This window comes from Nycticebus coucang, chromosome 12, assembly GCF_027406575.1.
Source record: "Nycticebus coucang isolate mNycCou1 chromosome 12, mNycCou1.pri, whole genome shotgun sequence".
Lineage (NCBI taxonomy): Eukaryota > Metazoa > Chordata > Mammalia > Primates > Lorisidae > Nycticebus > Nycticebus coucang.
Window position 1 is genome coordinate 24,982,495 of NC_069791.1, and position 22,827 is coordinate 25,005,321.

General features: G+C 42.3%; 1 protein-coding gene across 1 annotated transcript in view; it reads right to left on the minus strand.

Annotated features, from left to right (window-relative positions):
- The window catches only part of MUC19 (mucin 19, oligomeric), a 157,878-nt gene that overhangs the window by 18,155 nt on the left and 116,896 nt on the right, over positions 1 to 22,827 (minus strand). Inside the window, 40 exon segments of the mRNA XM_053556581.1 lie at positions 89 to 142; positions 285 to 338; positions 594 to 623; positions 1,048 to 1,101; positions 1,250 to 1,303; positions 2,018 to 2,071; positions 2,175 to 2,228; positions 3,235 to 3,279; positions 3,696 to 3,752; positions 3,889 to 3,939; positions 4,337 to 4,390; positions 4,903 to 4,956; positions 5,080 to 5,133; positions 7,681 to 7,734; positions 7,879 to 7,932; positions 8,883 to 8,936; positions 9,075 to 9,128; positions 10,073 to 10,153; positions 10,493 to 10,546; positions 10,696 to 10,749; positions 11,878 to 11,931; positions 12,045 to 12,098; positions 12,554 to 12,607; positions 12,745 to 12,810; positions 13,472 to 13,525; positions 13,631 to 13,684; positions 14,680 to 14,733; positions 15,390 to 15,443; positions 15,593 to 15,650; positions 16,284 to 16,333; positions 16,468 to 16,521; positions 17,457 to 17,510; positions 17,624 to 17,677; positions 18,138 to 18,191; positions 18,340 to 18,393; positions 20,231 to 20,284; positions 20,402 to 20,455; positions 21,034 to 21,087; positions 21,867 to 21,920; positions 22,024 to 22,077. Of these exon segments, the coding sequence (XP_053412556.1) occupies positions 89 to 142; positions 285 to 338; positions 594 to 623; positions 1,048 to 1,101; positions 1,250 to 1,303; positions 2,018 to 2,071; positions 2,175 to 2,228; positions 3,235 to 3,279; positions 3,696 to 3,752; positions 3,889 to 3,939; positions 4,337 to 4,390; positions 4,903 to 4,956; positions 5,080 to 5,133; positions 7,681 to 7,734; positions 7,879 to 7,932; positions 8,883 to 8,936; positions 9,075 to 9,128; positions 10,073 to 10,153; positions 10,493 to 10,546; positions 10,696 to 10,749; positions 11,878 to 11,931; positions 12,045 to 12,098; positions 12,554 to 12,607; positions 12,745 to 12,810; positions 13,472 to 13,525; positions 13,631 to 13,684; positions 14,680 to 14,733; positions 15,390 to 15,443; positions 15,593 to 15,650; positions 16,284 to 16,333; positions 16,468 to 16,521; positions 17,457 to 17,510; positions 17,624 to 17,677; positions 18,138 to 18,191; positions 18,340 to 18,393; positions 20,231 to 20,284; positions 20,402 to 20,455; positions 21,034 to 21,087; positions 21,867 to 21,920; positions 22,024 to 22,077 (2,166 nt within the window).

Genomic DNA, 22,827 nt, shown 5'->3' on the forward strand with positions numbered 1-22,827 from the left:
AATTTTATTCAGAAAATTTTCTTCATAAATGTACAGATATACTATATACAATTCAGGCTACTTTGCCTGGCAGTCTGTCAATGCTTACCTGTAGTGGTTTCAACTGCCCTCGTTCGATTCTCCCCAGGGGAAGTTGTGGCTGCTGAAAGAAAAAAGACACAAATGGAAAAGTTACAGGAAGTTTGGAATCTGATGGCAGTGGTTCTGCAGAGAAGCACCGGAAGGGAACACATGCTTTTGTAGAACACACACAAGAAAGATTCGCTGCCAGATTGTGGACCCACCTGTACTGAAACTTCCAGGGCCCACTGGTGTGCCAGGGACCACCCCAGAGGTGCCTGAAACACAAGGGGACTGAGGTGATCGTGGTGACTCACAAAGTCAAAACAATAGGAATACAATGTGTTCATTTATTTATTCATTTGCCCTAACAGAAATCTCTCTGAACCCAAGGCTGATGATGAACTTAATATAGATGCTTACTTTCAGCAATTCATAACCAAAAAAAAAAAAAAAATGGAGAGACAATGTCCCCAACTTCAGATCTGGGGATCTGATAAAAGGGAAACTAGATGCATTTCCCCAGGGCTCACCTGCTTGGCTCCCTGGACCTGCAGTAAGGCCTGCCATGAGGTAGAAAAGAACAGGTGGGGAAGGGTTAAATATGTTGAAAACTTTATGTTTTCAAAGTAGAAAATAACAAGCAATTTTTTATACCTATACACACATACATGCTTATGTTCTGATTCCATAAGGCTTTTTTCTATATTACACACACAAGAAAACTTTCTGAACTCTGGCTAAAATGTATCCCGCTAAAATGCTGGTGATGGCTCTCCATTTGCCAATGGAGAAATCCCATCCCCATCCTCAGACTTGGAGCAATAAAACTCAATTCTAGAATTGGTAGATTTTCAAAAACATTTTTTTTCTCTAACAATTTTTTTTTTTTTTTTTGCTTGGCCTGTCTAAATAAAATGCAAACTCTCACAAGAAGAATTTAGTCCTAATCCCAATGACTCTAAATCGGGGGCTGTTTATTCTCACCAGTTCCGAGTGCAGTCCCAGTGGTCTGAGTCTCTTCCAAGGAAGTTGTGGGCTCTGAGGGAAGATATGGGAAAATGATGAAGTGTGGGAACTTGGAATACTTGCAAGAGATACTGGGATATTATTTTTATCATAGCAACCCTAAAAGAGATAGCATGAAATGTGAGATTAAATAAGAGGCATTTTGTTCTTATTAACCTACTTGTGTTAGAACTTCCAGGTATAACGGTTGTTCCGGAAAGTTTTCCAGTGGTACCTGAAATGCAAAGAAGTGAATGGGACAATAAAGCATTCACTAGCTCACCAGTTAATCTTGGAAGCTTTAAGCACTGGAAGCCCTTTCCTCTGTAGGGAATGGAATGAACAACTTCCTAGCATCTCATTTTCCAGGCCAACCTGGGATGGATGTGTTGCTATTGGGTTTCCCTCTCCGTGTGCGGCAAGGGGAGGAGAGGGCTTTAAGTTGCCCTTATCTGTTCCACACCCCCCCTGGTGTGCCTGAGGTGCTTATGGGGGAATTAAATATGGTTTTATCTTTGTAAGTGGGGATTTTTGATACACATTGGGACATTTTCATCATCCATTGCCTTCATGAAGCTTCCCAGTGAGGGGAGATAAGAAATAAACATTAAATATCATGTGTAAGTTCATGAGAGGGATGACAGAAAGTGGAATACCATGGAAAGGAAAGTCAACTGGGTAAGGAGGACTGGATGTCCCAGGGACTGGAATATACAAAACATGCTCTCTTATCTTTTACCAGAAGAGAGAAAAGGTGTCTGTAAGCCAAGACACTGGATAGCCTGGCTGGGATATCTGGGGTCATGCAATTCCTAAGCAGAATAATTGCCCAGCTTGATAGGACACAGTAGGGCCCAGAGAAGATGAAAACCCGGACCTCAAACTCCTTCATAGTATTTGCACACTGCAGCCACTCAAATACAGAGGTGCGAAAGCCCCCCAAGCTCACCTCCTGGCCCTCCTGCTTGCGTGCTCCCACTGCCTCCTGGGAAACTTGTGGCTTCTGAGAGAGAGAGAGAGAGAGAAATGAAGCTATAAAACCTGAATAAGGACATTCTGGGGCTCACAGAGACTGTCTGGCCCCAGCCCTGTCCAGAATTCCTGACCTGTGTTGGCACTTCTAGTTTCCACAGTTTTGTCAGCAATATCCTCAGTAGTACCTGAAATAAGAAAGAATTGTGGTCATTTGGTTAGTGACATAATATGGGCATTTTTTCCCTTAAGAGAAAAACAAAACTATTTCTTCAATATACCAGTGAGCTTATTTTTCTAGACTTCTGGCTTTAAGAATTCTTCAATATATTTTCTATGGAACATGAGAAGTTCCTCAGCAAGTTTACAGAGAAAATCCTCCACTGACCCCAGTTTGTAGGGTTTAGTACAGGGATATAAACGTGGGTCTGAATTACCCAGATAACTGTCAGGCAATGTGCCCCACAAGGCCCTGATGAAGGAGCCTTAGACACAAGACAGAAGGAGGAAGAGTTGAAGTGTCCGAATTGTATTTATTGGGAAGTATCCAAATCGTATTTATTGATGCCAAATACAGAACATCTGTTAAATTTTTGCCTACACACACAAAATCTGGGAAATTCATGCTGTTTTGACATATTTCAGGCAAGACTCTTGGGAAGTTATTAGAAGGTAAACAGAGCTCAGTTGGATTAGCCCAGCTCTCTTTGCTCCACTTTCTCCTGCAGAAGTTAAGCCCTCTGAGAGAAAGGCGAATGGGCTAGAGAGGAAAATATCTCAACCCTGTAGAATGGATAGAGTAGTTCTCCTACACCGAATAACAGTGGATGAGAGTCTCTTCACAGGTGGACTCCCATCTGCCCACCTACTGCTCACCTGTGTTGGAACCACCAGGGCCAAGAGTGGTGCCTGGGGCTACCCCAGTGGTGGCTGGAACACAAAGAGTCTGAGGTCATCATTGCAATGTTTGTCTCCTGAAGACCTGTCTCTAGGAGGACTCTGGGGGTAGCTTTGTTCTATGAAAGGGCCCTTTCACTGCTTCCTGGTGAGGTGAGATCATATGCCTTCCCTATGGCTCATGTCGCTAACAGAGTGATTGAAACAGTAATGTTCCCAAGTTGAACATTTCCTAATTTCCCCTGCAATTCCACCCACTCCCAGACAGGGAAGCAGGTGGTTTTTCTCCAGGTTCACCTGTCTCACTCGCAGTTGCTTGGCCTCCTGGTGTTGCACCGGTACCTATAGTAGGATAAAAACCAGAAAAATAATTGATGTGCCAACAACATGGGAATATATTGAATATTATTATTGCTGTTTTGAGTAAGAAAACCATTATGCCGAATAGGCATGCTTCCAGGATTCATTAGTCTTCTGCCCAGAAATACAACGTTCCTTGGTTTCCCAACGCCTTAGTGACACGCATGACATCACAGGACAGATCTCTCATACTGAGGGCATAACCACCCATCTTTACAAAGTTACAACTATGAGACTAGATGCCAGCATTGAGAATTTTTTCCAGAGCTGATTCAGTATAAGAAACAACTAAACATAAATGCAAATAACTCTGTAGGAAAATTATCTCCCAGCAGGCAGGCCTATGGAGAGTCATAATTCATACGACTAAACTCCACATGTGAGCTGTTCATTCTTACCTGGGCTGGACCCCATTCCAGGAGAGCCACTGCCTTCTGTTAATGTTGTGGCCTCCGAGGTAGGAAAATTATAAATGATGAAATCTCAGGATTTTGGAATATTGGGAAAGAAATTATGTTGATATTTCATCAGGTGGGTCTAATAATCATATCATAAAGTTAAACATGGAGATTTCTTGTGCTAACTTACCTGTGTGGGAACTGCCAGATATAATCGTGGTCCTAGAGAATTCTCCTGGAGTGCCTAAAACAAGAGAAAGAAAAGGATCAACATAGGTTACTGCTCAATCAGTATATGAAGTGGGAATGAAGTCTTGAATCCCCTGCAGAGCTTTTGTGAAAACCTCTGTTTCTGAAAGGAATGGACCATCGACGTCCAACACTTCACTTGCTGGCCCACCTACCCAGTAGTGTTGCTATGGGGGTGCCCATTCCATAGACCCGTCTGAATGTGGGTGACGATCTTATCTCCCTCTCACCTGTTTCACTTCCAGATACTGGACTCCCAGGTGTGACAGAAAAAAAAGCAGACCACATATTCATCTTTCTAAATTGTCCTCAATTACTTGAGGTGTTTTGATATCTATATGTCTAAAGTAGAGCTCCCTCACTCCAACACTCTCATATTTAGTCCACCCTACCTGGCTTGGAACTCGGTGAACTGCTGCTGACTCCTGGTGAAACTGTCGTCGTACCTGTTAAAGTAAGATGAAAGCTTTAAGACATCTCACCATTCCACTAACGTTCATTATGCGTCTCTTCTGTGTAATATTGTTTTAGTCCTTGGGACACCAGTGAACACGTTTACAGATTTCCCCCCTCATGCTGCTTCCCCGGTTCTGGTAGCTGAGGCCAGCAGTGAACAACAAACAGAGTAAGTGCAACAGTTATTCCTAAGGGCTGTGAGCAAAAGGCAAATCGCGTGAAAGAATCAGGACCCTGATGGCCAGAGGCTGGCCAGAGGCTTATCTTCTCCCCGCTGTATAACAGCAAGCTCTGCAAGCCTGGGCCCCTGGCAACCCACATGAATAAGGCATGTGGGGCCACGAAGTTCCTGCACAGACACAGGCTTGTGACCCTGGCCTGCTGTGTTCCCAGAGGAAACCCAGGTCCCTTTCCTTGGCCACCTTCACACTCATGTGTTCACTGCAGCCACCAACACCAGATTTGATAAATAGCCCCCAAACCTCAGAGTAAAAGTGTTCACCTCCGGGAAGTTCTGATTGTGTGTTCCCGCTTCCTCCTGTGGAAGCTGTGGCCTCTGAGAGAGAGAGAGAAAAGGAAGGAGTAAAGACTAGGGTGTGAAAAGGAACACACGCTGCTGTTTCAGGGTGCATCACTCCGCGTGCCAATATCCGCCTTTTGCATGTATGTTCAGACTTACCTGTGCTTTGACTTCCAGGTTCCACAGTTTTTCCAGAAACTACACCGGTAGCACCTAATTAAAAAAAAAATATTGGTCACTGGTTCTACTGCTTGTATACTTATTTTTATTAATTTCAAAATATTAAGGGCATGCAACTATTTTTTATTATGTAGATACCTTGTATAATGCTTAACTCAGAGCTCTTGGTGTGCCCATCACCAAAAGGTAAGTTTTTATCCCACATCCCCTTTCCCACTCTCCTCCTTTCCTTATTTTGAAGTCTTTTATGTCACTTTGTGCCCATGTGTAGCCATTGTTTAGCTCTCACTTATTAGTGAGAACACGCAGTGTTGGTTTTTCAGTCCCGAGATGCTTCACTTAGAACAATGCTCTCCAGTTCCATCCAAGTTGCTCCAAACAGCTGTATTTCGTTCCTTTCTATGTCTGAATGGTACTTTATGGGGTGTGTGTATGTGTGTGTTAATGCCTGGTAAGTTCATTGTTCTAAAGCCCTGGTTAAGATCAGTATTTCTTTAGACATTTTTTGCTTCAATAATTTGTATGTTTCTTTCAGCGCAGCGTTGAAATCCCCAACAATTAAGATGCTACTGTTCATTTTTGTTTAGGTCTCGAAGAATTTGCTTTATAAAAATGGGAGCTCCCACATTAAGTGCCTATTTACTTAGGATTGTTTTGTCTTCTTGTTGAATTGCTCCCTTTACTATTATTTAGTAACCATCTTTGTCCTTTTTTAACATTGTTTATTTACAATCTATTTTATCTGCTATGAGAATGGCTAAACCTGCTTACTTCAGTTTTCATTTGTATAGAATATTTTTCCCGAGACAACCTACACAATGGGAAAGGATATTTGCATATTTTCAATCAGACAAAAGCTTGATAACTAGGATCTATAGAGAACTCAAATTAATCCACATGAAAAAAAGCCAACAATCCCTTATATCAATGGGCAAGAGACATGCATAGAACTTTCTCTAAAGACGACAGACGAATGGCTAACAAACACATGAAAAAATGTTCATCATCTCTATATATTAGAGAAATGCAAATCAAAACAACCCTGAGATATCATCTAACCCCAGTGAGAATGGCCCACATCACAAAATCTCAAAACTGCAGATGCTGGCGTGGATGTGGAGAGAAGGGAACACTTTTACACTGCTGGTGGGACTGCAAACTAGTACAACCTTTCTGGAAGGAAGTATGGAGAAACCTCAAAGCACTCGAGCTAGACCTCCCATTTGATCCTGCAATCCCATTACTGGGCATCTACCAAGAAGGAAAGAAATCCTTTTATCATAAGGACACTTGTACTAGACTGTTTATTGCAGCTCAATTTACCATTGCCAAAATGTGGAAACAGCCTAAATGCCCACCAACCCAGGAATGGCTTAACAAGCTGTGGTATATGTATACCATGGAATACTATTCAGCCATTAAAAAAAATGGAGACTTTACATCCTTCGTATTAACCTGGATGGAAGTGGAAGACATTATTCTTAGTAAAGCATCACAAAAATGGAGAAGCATTAATCCTATGTACTCAATCTTGATATGAGGACAATTAATGACAATTAAGGTTATGGGGGGGGGAGAATAAAGAGGGATGGAGGGAGGAGGGTGGGGCCTTAGTGTGTGTCACTCCTTATGGGGGCAAGACATGATTGCAAGAGGGACTTTACCTAACAATTGCAATCAGTGTAACTGGCTTATTGTACCCTCAATGAATCCCCAACAATAAAAAAATATATATATATATATATATATATAAAAAAAAAAAAAAGAATATTTTTCCCATCCTTTTGCCATGAGTCTCTGTGTTCTTGTGGTTTAGATCAGTTTTTAGAGACAGCAAATACTTGAGTTGTGTTTGTTTATCCTTTCAATCAGTCTGTGATCTTCTGAGTGGGGCATTTAGACCATTCATGTTGAGTGTTAGCATTAAAACTGTTCTGTCCATCATGTTGAATGATACCTTATTGCTTTGTTTTCCCTTTCATGCTGTTGTTTTATATCAGATAGGAGCTATAACTTCTAAATATTTTTAAATTGGTGGTATCTACCATGCCTTTGCAAAGAGCATTGCCTGTAGGGCATGTCTAGCAGTGACAAATTCTCCTTGTTTGCTTGTCTGGAAAAGTCTTTTTCTCCATCATTTATGACATTTAGTTTTGCAGGATACAAAATTCTTGATTGGCAGTTATTCTGTTTAAGAAGATTAAATATGGGGCTCCAATCTTTCCTAGCTTGTAAAGTCTCCACTAAGAAATGTGCTGTTAGCCTTATGGATTTTCCTTTGCCAGTTAGTTGTTGCTTTCATCTTTGAAGCTTATAGAATTCTCCCTTCTTTTGACTTTGGCCAGATTGATGACTATTGTCGTGGGGAGGTCCAATTTGCTATGAATCTTCCCAGTGTTCAATGGCCATCTTATCTGGATATCTGAATGTCTGGTGATACCAGGGAGCTCCTCCTCAATAATTACTCTGCATAGGTTTTCCATGGTATTTGCTTTTTCTTCTTCTCCCTTTGGGATACTTTCTAAAAAAACTCTTTGAAGGAGTTTTAGGGCATACAGGTCATAGCCCAGTATCACTCACCTGTGACTCTTCCAACTCTTGTGGTTCCAGTTACTCCCAGGAATGTTGTGGGCTCTGCAGGAGAGAAAGAAGAAAAGGTTCATTGGAGAATATTTTTAAGGAAAAGATATGGTGTTGCTTTTGCAAAGGATACTATCAGAGCAGATATCTAATTATGGGAGGATATGTGGAAGATTCCACTGCAGCCTATTGACTCACCTGTGTTAGAACTGCTAGGAATAACAGTTGTGCCAGGGGTTACCCCAGTGGTGGCTGAAACATAAAGGAACTGGAATCATCACAGTGACCCTATTTGTCCCTGAACTCCTACCTTCAAAAGAAATCTGTTGTCATCATTACTGTATCAAACAGTCCTTTCTCTAACTCCCACTCTGATGATGTGCTCTCCCATGAATTAATCAATAACCAGAGGCATAAAGGGCCAATCTTGAAGTGTTACACCTGGCATTCCATGACAGGGAAATTCTGCCTATGACTTCCCATACTCACCTATTTAACTGTCAAGGGTGAAAGACAAAAAATTGTTTCCTGATTTTTTTTTTGTTTTTAACTTATACATAATATACATATTTGTGGGATATAATGTGAGGTTTGGATATATATTATATAATGATTGATATATATTATATAATCAATTATATAAACATAGCCATCACCTCAAACATTTATCATTGCTTTATGGAGAGAACATTCACAATCCTCACTTCAAGGTAGTTTTACATATAAACTAAAATATTGTTTACTCTAGGCACCCTGCTAGATCATAGGCTACCAGAACAAATTCTTCCTATGTAATTGTAATTTTGTGCCTCTTTACCTAATGCTAATCATTTCTAATGCTTTTAGGCAAGGGAACATCTAAGTAAGCATGTTTCTAAGGTTCTTTTATCTCTATTTCCCAGGTTCAGAATTGTTTTTAGCTTCTACTGCTACCATGGGAGTGTTTGTATATAATGTTATAGGGAAGATGTCTCAGAACAATTAAATCCCATTTACGCCCATCTCAGAACAGCCATCCTCTTGATAAGAGGATGTTAGATTTATAGGAAAATGTAAAGTATAAAAGAAAATCTATTTTGTTTTAGATAGAATGTCCTTACGGTAATGCTTAAGGTTCTGTAGAAAAGCCTGCTTCTGAACAAGTCATCTTAATAAGAGTTATATTCATGGCAACACCCAAGTCATGGGCTGCTCACCCTCACCTGTTCTGGATTCATTTCCAGTACCGCCTATGACTTCTGTGAGAGTTGTGGCCTCTGAAAAAAAGGAGGAAAAAGAGCTCTGGAGAATTTGAGATACTGTTAAAAATATTGAGGTGCTATTTTCTCATTTCAGGCCTAAAAACTTCTCAGCCATTCAAAATAAGGAATGGGATTCCCTTCTTATTCAACTACCTGTGATGGAAACTCCAGATGCAATGGTTGTCCCAGAGAATTCACCAGAAGTAACTAGAATGATAGGGAGAAGGGGCTAAGAGGGTAAACAATACTGGAATCCACAACCTGATCCTGGACCACTAGATCATCTTCCTTGAGAACCTCAGTTCCAGAAAAAAATGAACTATGAATAATTTTTTTTCCAACTTACTGATACTGACTATTCCTTCCACTATAGCCTATTTAAAAATGAAGCTTAATTTCACTTTATTATGTCACATCCAGTGAGGTAGCTGTCTATGCTAGAAAATGTCTAGGTCTATTCTAATGTTCTCAATTTTGTAACTTTGAATATTGTGATAAGCAGGCATTTAAGAATAGGATTATATTAGATATTTATATGTTCCCCTGGAAATTTTAACATCACACCTTGTTGGGACCCTGAGAACTGCTGCTGACACCAAGTGAAATTGTGCTGGTAGCTGTTGACGTAAACAGATGACACTCAGAATATAGCCGTCACCCCTAATTTGTAAGTATGTTCTCTGTGCCTGTCATTTTTCTTTCACTGAAAACAAGAGTCCTCTGCCTCAGGTGATTTACGTTTGTGGGAGAGGGAACAGAGAAATAAACAAGAAGCATAATAAATAACAAGCTAGATAATTGCATGTGATGAGACTTTGAGGACTTGTAATGGGCATAGCAGTGAGAGCAGGGTGGGTCTAGGGGGCTGCTGCTGGGATACGGGTTCAGACAAGTCTCCAGAGAACCGACACTGTCACATAGGACACAGCAGAAAGCCAGATGGAGATAATCAGTGTCTGAAATTCTTAGGCAGAAATAAGCAGAACATGTTGTCTATTAAGGTTGAAGACACCACCTTTGCTGGGCCCACATTCTTATTTGTTCACTTCAGCGCTGTGCACTTGGGGGACAGACACATACACACACACACACGCACACATATATGCAGGAAAACAATGAGAACTCTGAGGGCTTAATCGGACAAGGCTCACCTCCTGCAGCTTCTGATCTTGTGGCCCCACCCTTTCCTGTGGTACTTGTGGTCTCTGAGAGCAAAGAAAGGGAGGATGAGCCTGTAATGTGGGGAGGTACAGCGTTAGGTTATTTAAGGAAACTGTGACCTAAGAAGTTAATGTGTGGAGTTTCCTGAGTGGTTTGATTTTCCCTGTTTTATGTTTCCCAGGTTCATGAGTTATTCCAGAGCCTGGCCTAGAGGTCACTAGTAAGATAGGGATTGGTAGCTATGGGTCAGCACCTTGTCATTAAGAAGTGGGCAAAGGGGAATGGGCAAATACATGGACAAAACTACACATTTATTCAACATTTCGGTAAACTTGGATTTTAATCTCAAAGTGTATTATATATAGTCCTTCCATAGAATACTCCCAAGGTGATGCCCCTACAGTGTTCACCTGGGCCTGTTCCACCTCTTGTCGTTTCCCATCCTACGAGGGAAGTTACAGCCTCTGAGAGAGAAAAATGGGAAAAATACATTTGGAAATTAATAAAAGGCAATAAAAATGTTACGGTATTACTCGGAGATAAAATAGGACCTGTGGAAACATCTGATTACGGAAACACCCTTGAAGCCTTCGCAGCCAACCTGTGGACTCACCTGTCCTGGAACTGCCAGGGGCAACACTGGTGCCAGGAGCTGCCCCAGTGGTGGCTGAAACACAAAGAGGACTGAGGTCACCAAGCTGCTCCATTTTCCCCTTTCCCAAAGATCTGCCTCTAGAAAGAATCTAAGCTCCTTTCCACCATTACTAAATAGCTTTTCCCCTGGCTCTCTCCTAATGATGAGACCTGTGTATATTCTCAATGACCATTTTGTTTGGAAAGCAAAGAGCGGGACCAATTCCTCCGCCAAGGCCATCCTTCTGGCATTTCCTCACAGGGAGACAGGCCTGATCATCCCGCCAGAAATACCTTTGTAAAGTTAAATTTGCTGAGATTTTTAAGACATCAAGAAAATACTAAACATTTGTATTGCTTTGAGGACAGGAAAAGCTCTATAAAGTCATGTTTCTAATGTGACAAAGATTGTCTGTACTTCCCTGGATCAAAGTTGATTTAAGCTCTTAACTAATACTCAGGAAATAGTAGTATATAGAAGTCCAAGAGAACTTTTTCTGAACAAATGCAAAAGGCATCCCATTTCATGGGAAGATAGTGATAAATTTTTAGGAGAATATCAGGATATTCTAAAGGATATTCTAAAAGATAACATATCTGTTGTCAGATGCACTGTCCCTAAAAAAGAAATACATGTTATTTTATAGGAAACCCCACTTGCAAAGAAGCCCTGGTAATGAGGGTTGTTATTTGTGTCAACAACCAAATCATAGGCTGCTATCTTCACCTGCCCTCTGTGGAGTCCCAGGCCTCTGATGGGAGGGGAACCATGAGATCTGAGGAATTTGAGGTACTAAGGAAAGTGCCTTGATTTTTTAAACTGATGTCATTTGTGTAACTGATGATAGTGTCATAGTCCAGTGTTTACAGTACACCACATGTCAGATATCTGCAGCTTCTGCTGGTGATTTTAAGTTGCTCATCCTAACTGGCTTGGGAGTCCATGAATTATGACAACAAATGAAATCATAGTGGTAGTTGTTGAAGAAAATAGAGTTAACACTCTAGGTAAGAATCTCGCTGTCACTCATAGTTTGAAGCATTTCCTTTGAACCTGGTGAGCTCTGCATTTGTGGGAGACAGAGCAAAGTAAACAAGAAGTGTACTACTTGTGTTACAAAAAGAGAACGAGAATCCCAAACCTCAGGCTGAGGAAGCTCACCTGCTGGGGCTTTTGATGCAGGGGTCCCGCTGCCTCCTGTGGAACTTGTGCTCTCTGAGAGCAAGAGAAAGCAGAGGTGAGCTTGGGGTGTGGGAAGTTAGGCCCCTTCCCTGAGGATCTCTCACAGGAGAGCTGTATGGGGCATCCCAGGTGTGCTTTCCACCCACCTGTGTTGTCATTCCCAGGTTCCAGAGTCTTCCCAGAGACTCGCCCAGTGGTCGCTATAGGAAAAGGGACAGGTTGTCATGGGTCAACGCATGGTCACCACAGAGTGGGAACAGATAGCAAGAAATGGAACATCTGTGCATTTATTCTTTTGTCAGTAAACTGGGCTTTTACTCCCAAAAGGTAATCTGTATGGTGCTCTCATAATATCCTTCTAACAGTAAATCTATAAAGGCCCATTTTTACTTCTTAGGCCTCATTTTGTGCAGGGAGACAGCAGCGCTCTGTCTAGATCACCTGTGTAACTGCCAGTCCATCTCCTTGGCTTTGGGGATGGGAGGAGAGTCTGCTCAGAGCTCAGAAAATGAAAATGAGATTTCAGGGTCTGCACTTTCATCAATGAATCACAGTAAGATTTAATAGTAGAGAAAGCAGTGACACAGACACGCTTCAAGCCAATACCTTTACAGGCTATTATTGGAAAGTGAATGTGATGACACAGCAGGCTCACCTGTGCCTGTGCCACCACTTGTCATTCCCAGTCCTACGAGTGAAGTTGTAGCCTCTGAAAGTGAAAAAGAGGAAAGACATTTCTGGAAAATATTCAAAGGCAATAAAAAGGTTATGATATGACGCATAGACAAAACAAGGTAGGAAGTGACATCTAACTACTGGAGGACCCCTGAAGCCTTCGCAGCCAACCTGTGAATGCACCTGTCCTGGAACTGCCTGGCGTAACACTTGTGCCAGGAGCTGTCCCAGTGGTGGCTGAAACATAAAGAAGACTGAGGTCACCAAGCTGCTCTGTTTTCCCCTTTCCCAAAGACCTGGCTGTAGAAAAAACTAAGCCCCTTTTCACTATTTCTAAATAGCTTTTCCTCTGGCTCTCTCCTAATGAGACCTGGGTATATTCTCATGGGCCATTGTGTTTTAAAGGCACACAATGAGACCAATTCCTCCCCCCTGGCCCACCATAGCAACATTCCTGGCATTCCTTCAGTGGGAGGTGGGTCTGGTTTTCCCATGAGAGATATAATTTGAAAAGCTAAGTTTTCTGGGATTATTAGATATTAAGAAAATACTAAATATTTGTATTGCTTTGTGGACATGAAAATATTTATGGGGGCATAATTCCATCACTTAGATTGTCTACACTTCCCTGGACCAAAATTCTTTTCAGCTCCTACTAATACTCTAGAACTGTGTATATGTAATCAAACTTACTGAGGAGAAATTTCTCAGAACAAACCCAAGACCCAAACCATTTCAAAAGACACTATGGGTACATTTCCAGGAAAATGTCTTTGGCCTTAGATGATTTGCTACAGGAAATGCACATTATTCATAGGACAAGGCAATTACAATAAATGCCTAATAATCAGAATCATTTTTCATGGCAACAACCACCCCCTCAGTGGCTCATCCTCACCTGTTCTGGGTTCACTTCCAGTACTGGCCCTGCCCTCTATAGCATCTGTGGCTTCTGAGGGGACAGAGGAATGATAAGGTGTGGGGTTGTTGACATCCAAGTAGGAAATAAAAGGTACTATTCTACCACTGAAGAAGGAATTTCCTCTTATTCAAATACCTTTGTTGGAAACTCCAGATGTAGAGGTTGTCCCAGAGAAAGCACCAGAAGTACCTAAATGGGAAAAGGAAAGGAGCTAATACAGCAACATTCTAGAAGCAGAGGTGCAGCAGACGTGTGGTTCTGAACCACCGGAGGATCATTGCTAAAGACTTGATTTGCAAAGGTAAATGAACTAGAATTACTTTTTGCTAACTTCTTGATTAAAGTTTTGTTACTGACTATTCATTCCTTCTTCTGTAGCCGATTAAAAAAGAAAGGAAGCTTCTTTTTATTTTACATATTTCATGTCCGGGGATGTTGATTCCTGGTGCTCCAGGACAGAGGAGAAAGTCTTGAAATTTAAAATGTTCTCATTTGTGTAACCGTACTATTGTCATTCAGTGCTCATAATACACAGTACACACATGAGATGTCTATACCCTTCCCTGCTAATTTTAAGCAGCCCATCCTACCTAGCTCGGGACCCTGTTAACTACTACCAAGGCCAAGTGAACCCGGGTAGTAGCAGTTGAAGTAAACAGCCACATTGTATATAAAATATACCTGTCACTCATCTTAAGCTTTGTAAGCACTTCCTCTGGGCCTGACATTGTTCTGTCAGTGAGAAGAATAGACAAAGTTCTCTGCCTCATAATATTTGCATTTGTTGGGAAGGGAACACGGAAATATTATATATATTTTGGACAGTTGTTAGGTATAGATAGTTTGTTGGAGAATCATAGTGTGCACAGCTGAGAGCACTGGGGGTTCTGGGTGGCTGCTGCAGACCTTGGGGCCTCAGACAAGTGTCCTGAGAACTGACACTGTCACCCAGGATGTGGCCAAAAGCCAAAATTAGGTAGTCAGTGTCTGAAATTCTTAGGAGGAACTACCCAGTTTGGGCAGACATTCACGATGCCCTTCTGACTAGAAGTTACCCTCTTTGCTGGGCCCACACTCTCATTTATCTGCTCACTTCACACACACACACACACACACACACACACACACACACACACACACACACAAAGGATGAGAACTCTGAGGACTCAGCAGAAAAATCTCACCTCCTGCAGCTTCTGATCTTGTGGCCCCAGCCCCTCCTGTGGTACTTGTGGCCTCTGAAAGAAAAGAAAGTAGGGTCCAGTCTGTAATGTGGGAGGTACCAGGTTAGGTTATTTAAGGACCCTGTTACCTAGGAGCGATTGTGTGCAATCACCTAAGTGCTTTGATCTTGCATGTTGTGTGTTTCCCAGATTCATGAGTTATTCCAGAGCCCAGACCAGAGGTCACTAGTAAGAAGGGATGGGTACCCATGGTTCAATACCTCATCACCATGAAGCAGGCAAAGGGTGATAAGCAAATAAATGGAAATACTGTGTGTTTTTCCAACATTTCAACAAACTAGGTTTTTAATTCCAAAAGATAGTCTGTAAATCCTTCTGTAGAAACTGCCCAATGGAATATTTGCCAAAATCCAGTTTACTTATTGGGTCTTCTTTTCTCTAGAGTTAGGGACATGAAGATCAGAGCTCTCTCTCTACATAATCTTTATAACTGTTTGCCAAATGGCTGTATGATGGTCTTGTGGGTGGGAGAGGAATAGGCAAACCACAGAAAATAAGAATGAAATTGAGTCTCTAGAATTTAGTCAATTAATGATATTACATAACCTAAGGGTGTTTGATATGGGAGACAAGAGTGACAGGAATACGTATCCAGGCACCACCTTTTTTGGTGTAATTAGAATGCGGATGTGATGCCCTGCAGTGCTCACCTGGGCCTGTTCCTCTTCTTGTCGTTCCCTGTCCTACCAGGGAAGTTGTAGCCTCTAAGAAAGAAAAATACAAAAAAACACATTTGGAACAAATTCAAGGGCAATGAAAATATTATGATATTACTCATAGATAGAATAAAACTAGAGGAGACATCTAATTACTGAAGGACCTCTGAAGCCTTCTCAGCCAACCGTGGACTCACCTGTTCTGGAACTGCCAGGGGCCACACTTGTGCCGGGAGCCGCCCCAGTGGTGGCTGCAACATAAAGAGGACTGAGGTCACCAAGCTGCTCCATTATTCCCTTTCCTCAAGATGTTCCCCTAGAAAGAATCTAAGCCCCTTTCACCATTTCTAAATAGCTTCTCTTCTGGCTCTTTCCTAATGATGAAATCTGTGTATATTCTTATTGACCATTTTGTTTTGAAAGCAAAGAGAGAGACCAATTTCCCCACCAAGGTGACATTCCTGGCATTCCCTCTCAGGGGGACAGGTCTGGTTGTCCAGAAGAGATAAAATTCAAAGAGTAAACTTTGCAGGAATTTTAAGACATCAAAAAATTACTACACTTCTTTTGTATTGCTTTGGGGACAGAAAATCATTTATGGAGGCATGTTTGCAAGGTCACATTGATTGTCCATACTTCCCTGATCAAAGCTGCTTTGGGGCTTCTCCTAATGCCTTGGAAATGTTTGTATGCTGCCTCCCAGGAGAAATTTCTCAGAACAAATACAAGAAACATCCCATTTCACAAGGGGATACTGATCAGTTTTTAGGAAAATATCTAGTCTAAAAGATAAAATATTTCCATTATTCTGCAGGAAACCCCACTTGCAAACAAAGCCTGGTAACGAGAGTCGTTATTTGTGGCAACAGGCTGCTCTTCCTCATCTATTCTGGATTCAACTAAGGTACTGCCCCTGCCTTCTGTGGACTCCGTGCCCTCTGATGGAAGGGAGGGAGACCATGAGGTCTGGAGAATTTGAGGGACTGGTTGAAAGTAATTGGGGGCTCTTCCATGACTACAGATGTACGAGGGTATCCTGCATTCAAGATGAGGAGCTTTCTAATTTACCTACCTGTGTAGGAAACTCCGGATATAGTGGTGGTTCCATAGAATTCACCAGGAGTTCCTACAAGGAAAAATGGAAAGGGATTACTAGGACAAATATTACTGGAAACAGAGTCATGCTCAGCCATGGCAAAGAGCCTTTGGTGGCATACCCTGTGAACTTCTCTTTCCCGATACAATGAACATAAGTTGTAGTTGTTTTCCCAACTTACTGACTAAGGTTTTGCTATTGACTATCCCTTCCACTGTTGCCTCTTAGAAAAGAGAAGGAAGCTTAAATTTCCCTTTCCCTTTCCCTACTTCATGCCCAAGGAGTTTGCTCCCTGGTGTTCCAAGACAGAGGAGAATGTCTTAATCTCTGTTTACAATACAAACATGGCAATACATGGCAATACAAACATGGCAGAAATCTGTAGCTTCTGCTGGTGATTTTAAGTAGTGCATCCTAACTTGCTGAGGCCCCACAGATTGATGCTGACACCAAGTGAAATCATTGTGGTAGCTATTGAAGAAGCTAGAGTGATGCTCTGGATAAGAACATTGCTGTCACTCGTCTACAGTTTGAAGCATTTCCTCTGCACAGGACATCCCTTTGGTAGTAAGAAGAGCAGGCACAGTTCTCTGACTGGTGAGATTTGCAGCATAACAGTGTGTTAGGTTGTTGTTAGGTGATAGAACTTAGGAGAATCATCATGAGCAGAGAGCAAAAATGGAGGGACAGGGGAGGGAGGGTTGTGGACCAAAACCAGGCATCTAGAAAACAAACACTGCCTCACATAACACCAAGAAATGCCTAATGTTGATCAGTAGCTCTGAAATTCTTTAGGAGAACTACCCAGGATGGGCAGACATACATGTTTCATTTATGGTCAAGAAGTAATGCTCTTCCTTGGCCCTAATTCTTATTTCTTGGTTCATTTCCACATTAAAGAACAATAAAACAAAAACAAACAAAAAGAGAATGAGAATTCTAAACCTCAGACTGAGGAAGCTCACCTCCTGGGGCTTTTGATGCAGGGGTCCCGCTGCCTCCTGTGGAACTTGTGCTCTCTGAGAGCAAGAGAAAGCAGAGGTGAGCTTGGGGTGTGGGAAGTTAGGCCCCTTCCCTGAGGATCTCTCACAGGAGAGCTGTATGGGGCATCCCAGGTGTGCTTTCCACCTACCTGTGTTGTCATTCCCAGGTTCCAGAGTCTTCCCAGAGCCTCGCCTAGTGGTCGCTATAGGAAAAGGGACAGATCGTCATGGGTCAACGCATGGTCACCAGGAAGTGGGAAAAGATAGCAAGAAATGGAACACCTGTGTACTTAGTCTTTTGTCAGTAAACTGGGCTTTTAATCCCAAAATAATTTTTATGGTGCTCTCATAGAAGGTGTTATCCTTCTAACAGTAAATCTATAAAGGCCCATTTTTACTTCTTAGGCCTCATTTTGTGCAGGGAGACAGCAGCGCTCTGTCTAGATCACCTGTGTAACTGCCAGTCCATTGCCATTGTTTTGGTGGGTGGGAGGAGAGTCTGCTCAGAGCTCAGAAAATGAAAAGGAGATTTCAGTGTCTGCACTTTCATCAGTGAACTATAGTAAGATTTAATAGAAAAGAAAACAGTGGCACAGACACGCTTCAAGCCGACATCTTTACTGGGTATTATTAGAAAGTGAATGTGATGCCACAGCAGGCTACCTGGGCCTGTGCCACCACTTCTTGTTCCCTGTCCTCCAGAGGAAGTTGTAACCTCTTAGAGAGAAAAATGGGAAAAATACATTTGGAAAATATTAAAAGGCAATAAAATGTTATGGTATTACTCGGAGATAAAATAGGACCCAAGGAAATTTCTGATTATGGAAGCACCCCTGAAGTCTCTCCAGCCAACCTGTGGACTCACCTGTCCTGGAACTGCCAGGGGCAACACTGGTGCCAGGAGCTGCCCCAGTGGTGGCTGAAACACAAAGAGGACTGAGGTCACCAAGCTGCTCCATTTTCCCCTTTCCCAAAGATCTGCCTCTAGAAAGAATCTAAGCTCCTTTTCCCCATTTGTAAATAGACTTTCCCCTGGCTCTCTCCTAATAATGAGACCTGTGTATATTCTCATTGACCATTTTGTTTTGAAAGCAAAGGGAAGGACTAGTTCTCCCACCAAGGTAAAATTCCTGGCATTCCCTCACAGGGACACAGGCCTAGTTTTCCCACCAGAGATACAGTTCAAGAAGTAAAATTTTCTGGGATTTTTAGATATCAAGAAAATAATGTGCTCTTATACTGTTGTTGGGATGTGAAAACCTTCATGGAGACACATTTCCAAGATCACATAGATTGTCTATACTGCCCTGGATCAAAATTATTTTTATCTCCTACTAATACTCCAGAATTTTGTATATGTAAATGAATATATTCAGGAGAAATTTCTCAGAATTTCTGAGACAAATGCAAGACAAATCCCTTTTCAAGACAGACTAGTGGTACATTCTCAGAAAGACATACTAGGTCTTACATGTACTGTGCCTCAGTGAATGCACATCATTCTAGAGTCCAACACAGTTACAACAAAGGCCTTGAAATAAGAGTCATTATTCATGGCAACAATCAACCCCTTGGGGGCTCATCGTCTCCTCTTCTGGATTCATGTCCAATACAGGCCCTGCCTTCTGTGGAGTCTGTGACCTCTGATGGGACAGAGGAATCATGAGGTGTGAGGATGGTGATGTGCCAGTAAGAAACACAAGGTGCTCTCTTATCATTGAAGTTCCATAAGATTCTCATCCATTCCAGGTAAGACATTTCCTCTTATTCAAATACCTTTGTTGGGAACTCCAGATGTAGACGTTGTCCCAGAGAAAGCACCAGAAGTACGAAGTACGTAAATTGGAAAAGGAAAGGCGCTAATAGAGCCACATTCTAGGAGCAGAGGTGTGGTCTGAACCACTGGAAGACCACTGCTAAAGAGTTGGTTTTCAGAGGTTAATGAACCATGAATTACTTTTGATAATATCTGGACTAAAGTTTTGCTACTATTTCTTCTTCTGTAGCCAATTATAAAAGAAAGGAAGCTTAATTTTATTTTACCTATTTCATATCTACGGATTTTGTTTCCTGGTATCTAAGACACAGGATAAAATCCTGAAGGTTTCAACATTCTCCTTTGTGTAACTGGTAATAAATATTATCGTCAAGTGTTCACAGTACACAATGCACAGGTCAGATATCTATTCCCTTCCCTGCTAATTTTAAGCAGCCCGTCCTATCTGGCTCGAGACCCTGTTAACTACTACTGAGGCCAAGTGAACCCACAGTAGTAGCTGTTGAAGTAAATAGTCACAGTCTACATAGGCAAATACCTGTCACTCATCCTAAGGTTTATAAGTACTTCCTCTGGGCCTGACATTGTCCTGTCAGTGAGAGGAATACATAAAGTTCTCTGCCTCATGAGATGTGCATTTGTTGAAAGGAAACATGGAAATATTATAAATACTTCAGATAGTTGTTAGGTCTGGATAGTACATTGGAGAATTGTGGTGAGCACAGCTGAGAGCACTGGGGGTCCTGAGTGGCTGCTGCAGGGCCTAGGGCCTCAGACACGTGTCCTGAGAACTGACACTGTCACCCAGGAGGTGGCCAAAAGCAGATAGCCAGTGTCTGAAATTCTTAGGAGGAACTACCCAGGTTGGGCAGACATACACCATGTCCTTCACACTAGAAGTTACTCTCATTTATCTGTTCACTTTAGCACACACACAGGGAAAGATGAGAACTCTGAGGACTCAGCTGACAAAACTCACCTCCTGCAGCTTCTGATCTTGTGGCCCCACCACCTCCCGTGGTACTTGTGGCCTCTGAAAGAAAAGAAAGTAGGGTCCAGTCTGTAATGTGGGAGGTATAGGGTTAGGTTATTTAAGGACCCTGTTACCTGGGAGCGATTGTGTGGAATTCCCCGAGTGCTTTGATCTTACCTGTTTTGTGTTTCCCAGGTTCATGAGTCATTCCGGAGCCCGGCCCAGAGGTCACTAGTAAGATGGGGATTGGTAGCTATGGGTTAGTATTTTGTCATCAAGAAGTGGGCAAAGGGTGAGAAGCAAATAAAGCAGCGGTTCTCAACCTGTGGGTCACGACCCCTTTGTAACAATGAAAATACATCGCGGCATTAGGAAGGTTGAGAACCACTGAAATAAAGGAACAAAACGACATATTTATTCAACATTTCAGTAAACTTGGCTTTTAATCTCAAAAGATAATCTATAAAATGCATCCACAGAATTCTCCCAGTGGTATATTTGCCCAAATCTGTTTTATTTGTTGGGTCTTCTTTTCTCTAGAGTTCAGGAACAGGAAGACAAAAGCTCTTTCTATATGAAATCAATATAACTGTTCGTCAAATGGCTGTATGATGGTCCTGTGGGTGGGAGGAGGGTCAGCTCAAACCACAGAAAATAAGAATGAAATTGTGTCACTGGGATTTAGTCAATCAACATTACTTTACCTTACGGTGTCTAATATGGGAGACAAGAGTGACAGGAATATGTATCCAGACACTGCATTTGGAGATGGTATTTGCAAGTGAATGTGATGACCCAGCCCTGCTCACCTGTGTCTGTTCCACCTCTCGTGGTTTCCTGTCCTATGAGGGAAGTTGTAGCCTCTGAGAGAGAAAAACAGGAAAGACATATTTGGAAAGTGTTCAAGAGTGTGAAAAAATATATATTACTCATAGATAAAATTAAGCTAGATGAGACATGTCCAGTGAGTTGGCTCCTTGATGTCCCAGGACAAAGGAAAAAGGCTTGTGTTTTAAATGTTTTCACTTGTGCAATTGGTGATAGTGTCCTTATCAAGTGTTTACCAGACACGCATGTCAGATAATTATAGCTCTCACTGGTGACTTCAAATAGCCCTTCCTCCCTGGCTTGGAACCCTGTGCACTGCTGTGGAGACTAAGTGAATCGGAGGTGGTAGCTCTGGAAGTAAACAGTGGAAGTCTACATAAGAAGCCCCTGTCACTCACTTTGTGCACATGTCCTCTGGGCCTGACAGTCTTCTGTCAGAGGAAAGACTCTCACTGTGTCTTCTCAGTGAGAGACAAAATTTGTCAGGTAGTTGTTAGGAGGTGACAGTACTTTGGAGAATTGGGGGTGCTGGAGAGGCTGTGGCAGGGCTGTGGGCCTCAGACAGGTGTCCACAGAAAAAATACTGTCACACAGACATGGAAGAAAGCCTTATATAGAAAGGATAACAGGTGTCTGAAATTTTTAGGAAGAACTACTCAGGTTGGGCAGACATACATGTTGCCCTTCCAGACTGGAAGTAACCCTCTTTCCTTGGCCCTCATTCACATTTATTCATTCAGTATAACCACCCCCCCGAAAAAAAAAAATCAGGGAAAAGATTGGACTCCCCAGCCCTCAAGCTGACAAAGCTCACCCCCTGATGCTTCTGAGGGGTTGGTCCCACCCGCTCCTCTGGAACTGGTGACCTCTGAAAGTAAAGAAAGCAAGGATGAGTCTGGATTTTGGGGAAAGACCGGATGATATTAGTTTAGGGACAGTGTGCAGCGTCCCCTCTGTGTGTTGGGACTTACCTGTGTTGCCATTCCCAGGTTCCAGAGTCCTTCCAGGAAGTAGCCCAGTGGTGCCTGTTAAAAGAAGAGATGGGCAGTCATGGGTCAGAACCTCATCATCATGAACTGGGCAAAGGACAACAAGCAAATAAATGGACAAAACCTATGTTTATTTCATTTTTTAGTAAACTGGGCTTTTATTCCCAAAAGGAACCTGTGCACTCCTGCTATAATAACCTTCCACCAGCACATTCACCAAAGGTATTTTGACTGATCATGCCTTCTTTTCTCTACAGTTCAGGAACAGGGAGACAGCAGCTCCCTCTGTAGATGGTCACACATGGCAAAACTGTCACCCATGACTGTGAGATTGCATTGGTAGTGGGAAGTTGGGAGGGAGGACAGTCTGCTCACAGCACAGGAAAAAAGAATGAAATTTGAGTTTCTGAACTTTAGTCAATGAACAATTGTAAGATTTTCTCTAATACGGGAGACAAGAGTGTCATGGATAATTTCTTTTCTTCTTTTTTTTTTTTTTTGAGACAGAGTCTCACCATGTCACCCTTGGTAGAATGCCATGGCATCACAGCTCACAGCAACCTCAAACTCTTGGGCTTAAGCGATTCTCTTGTCTCAGCCTCCCAAGTAGCTGGGACTACAGGAGCCCGCCATTTTGGGAGGGCCTATTTTTTTGTTACAGTTGTAATTGTAATTTGGCAGGCCTGGGCTGGGTTTGAACCCACCAGCTCCGGTATATGTGGCTCCTAGCCGCTGAGCTTCAGGTGCCGAGCCTGTCATGGATAATTTCAGGGTGCAATGTTTATA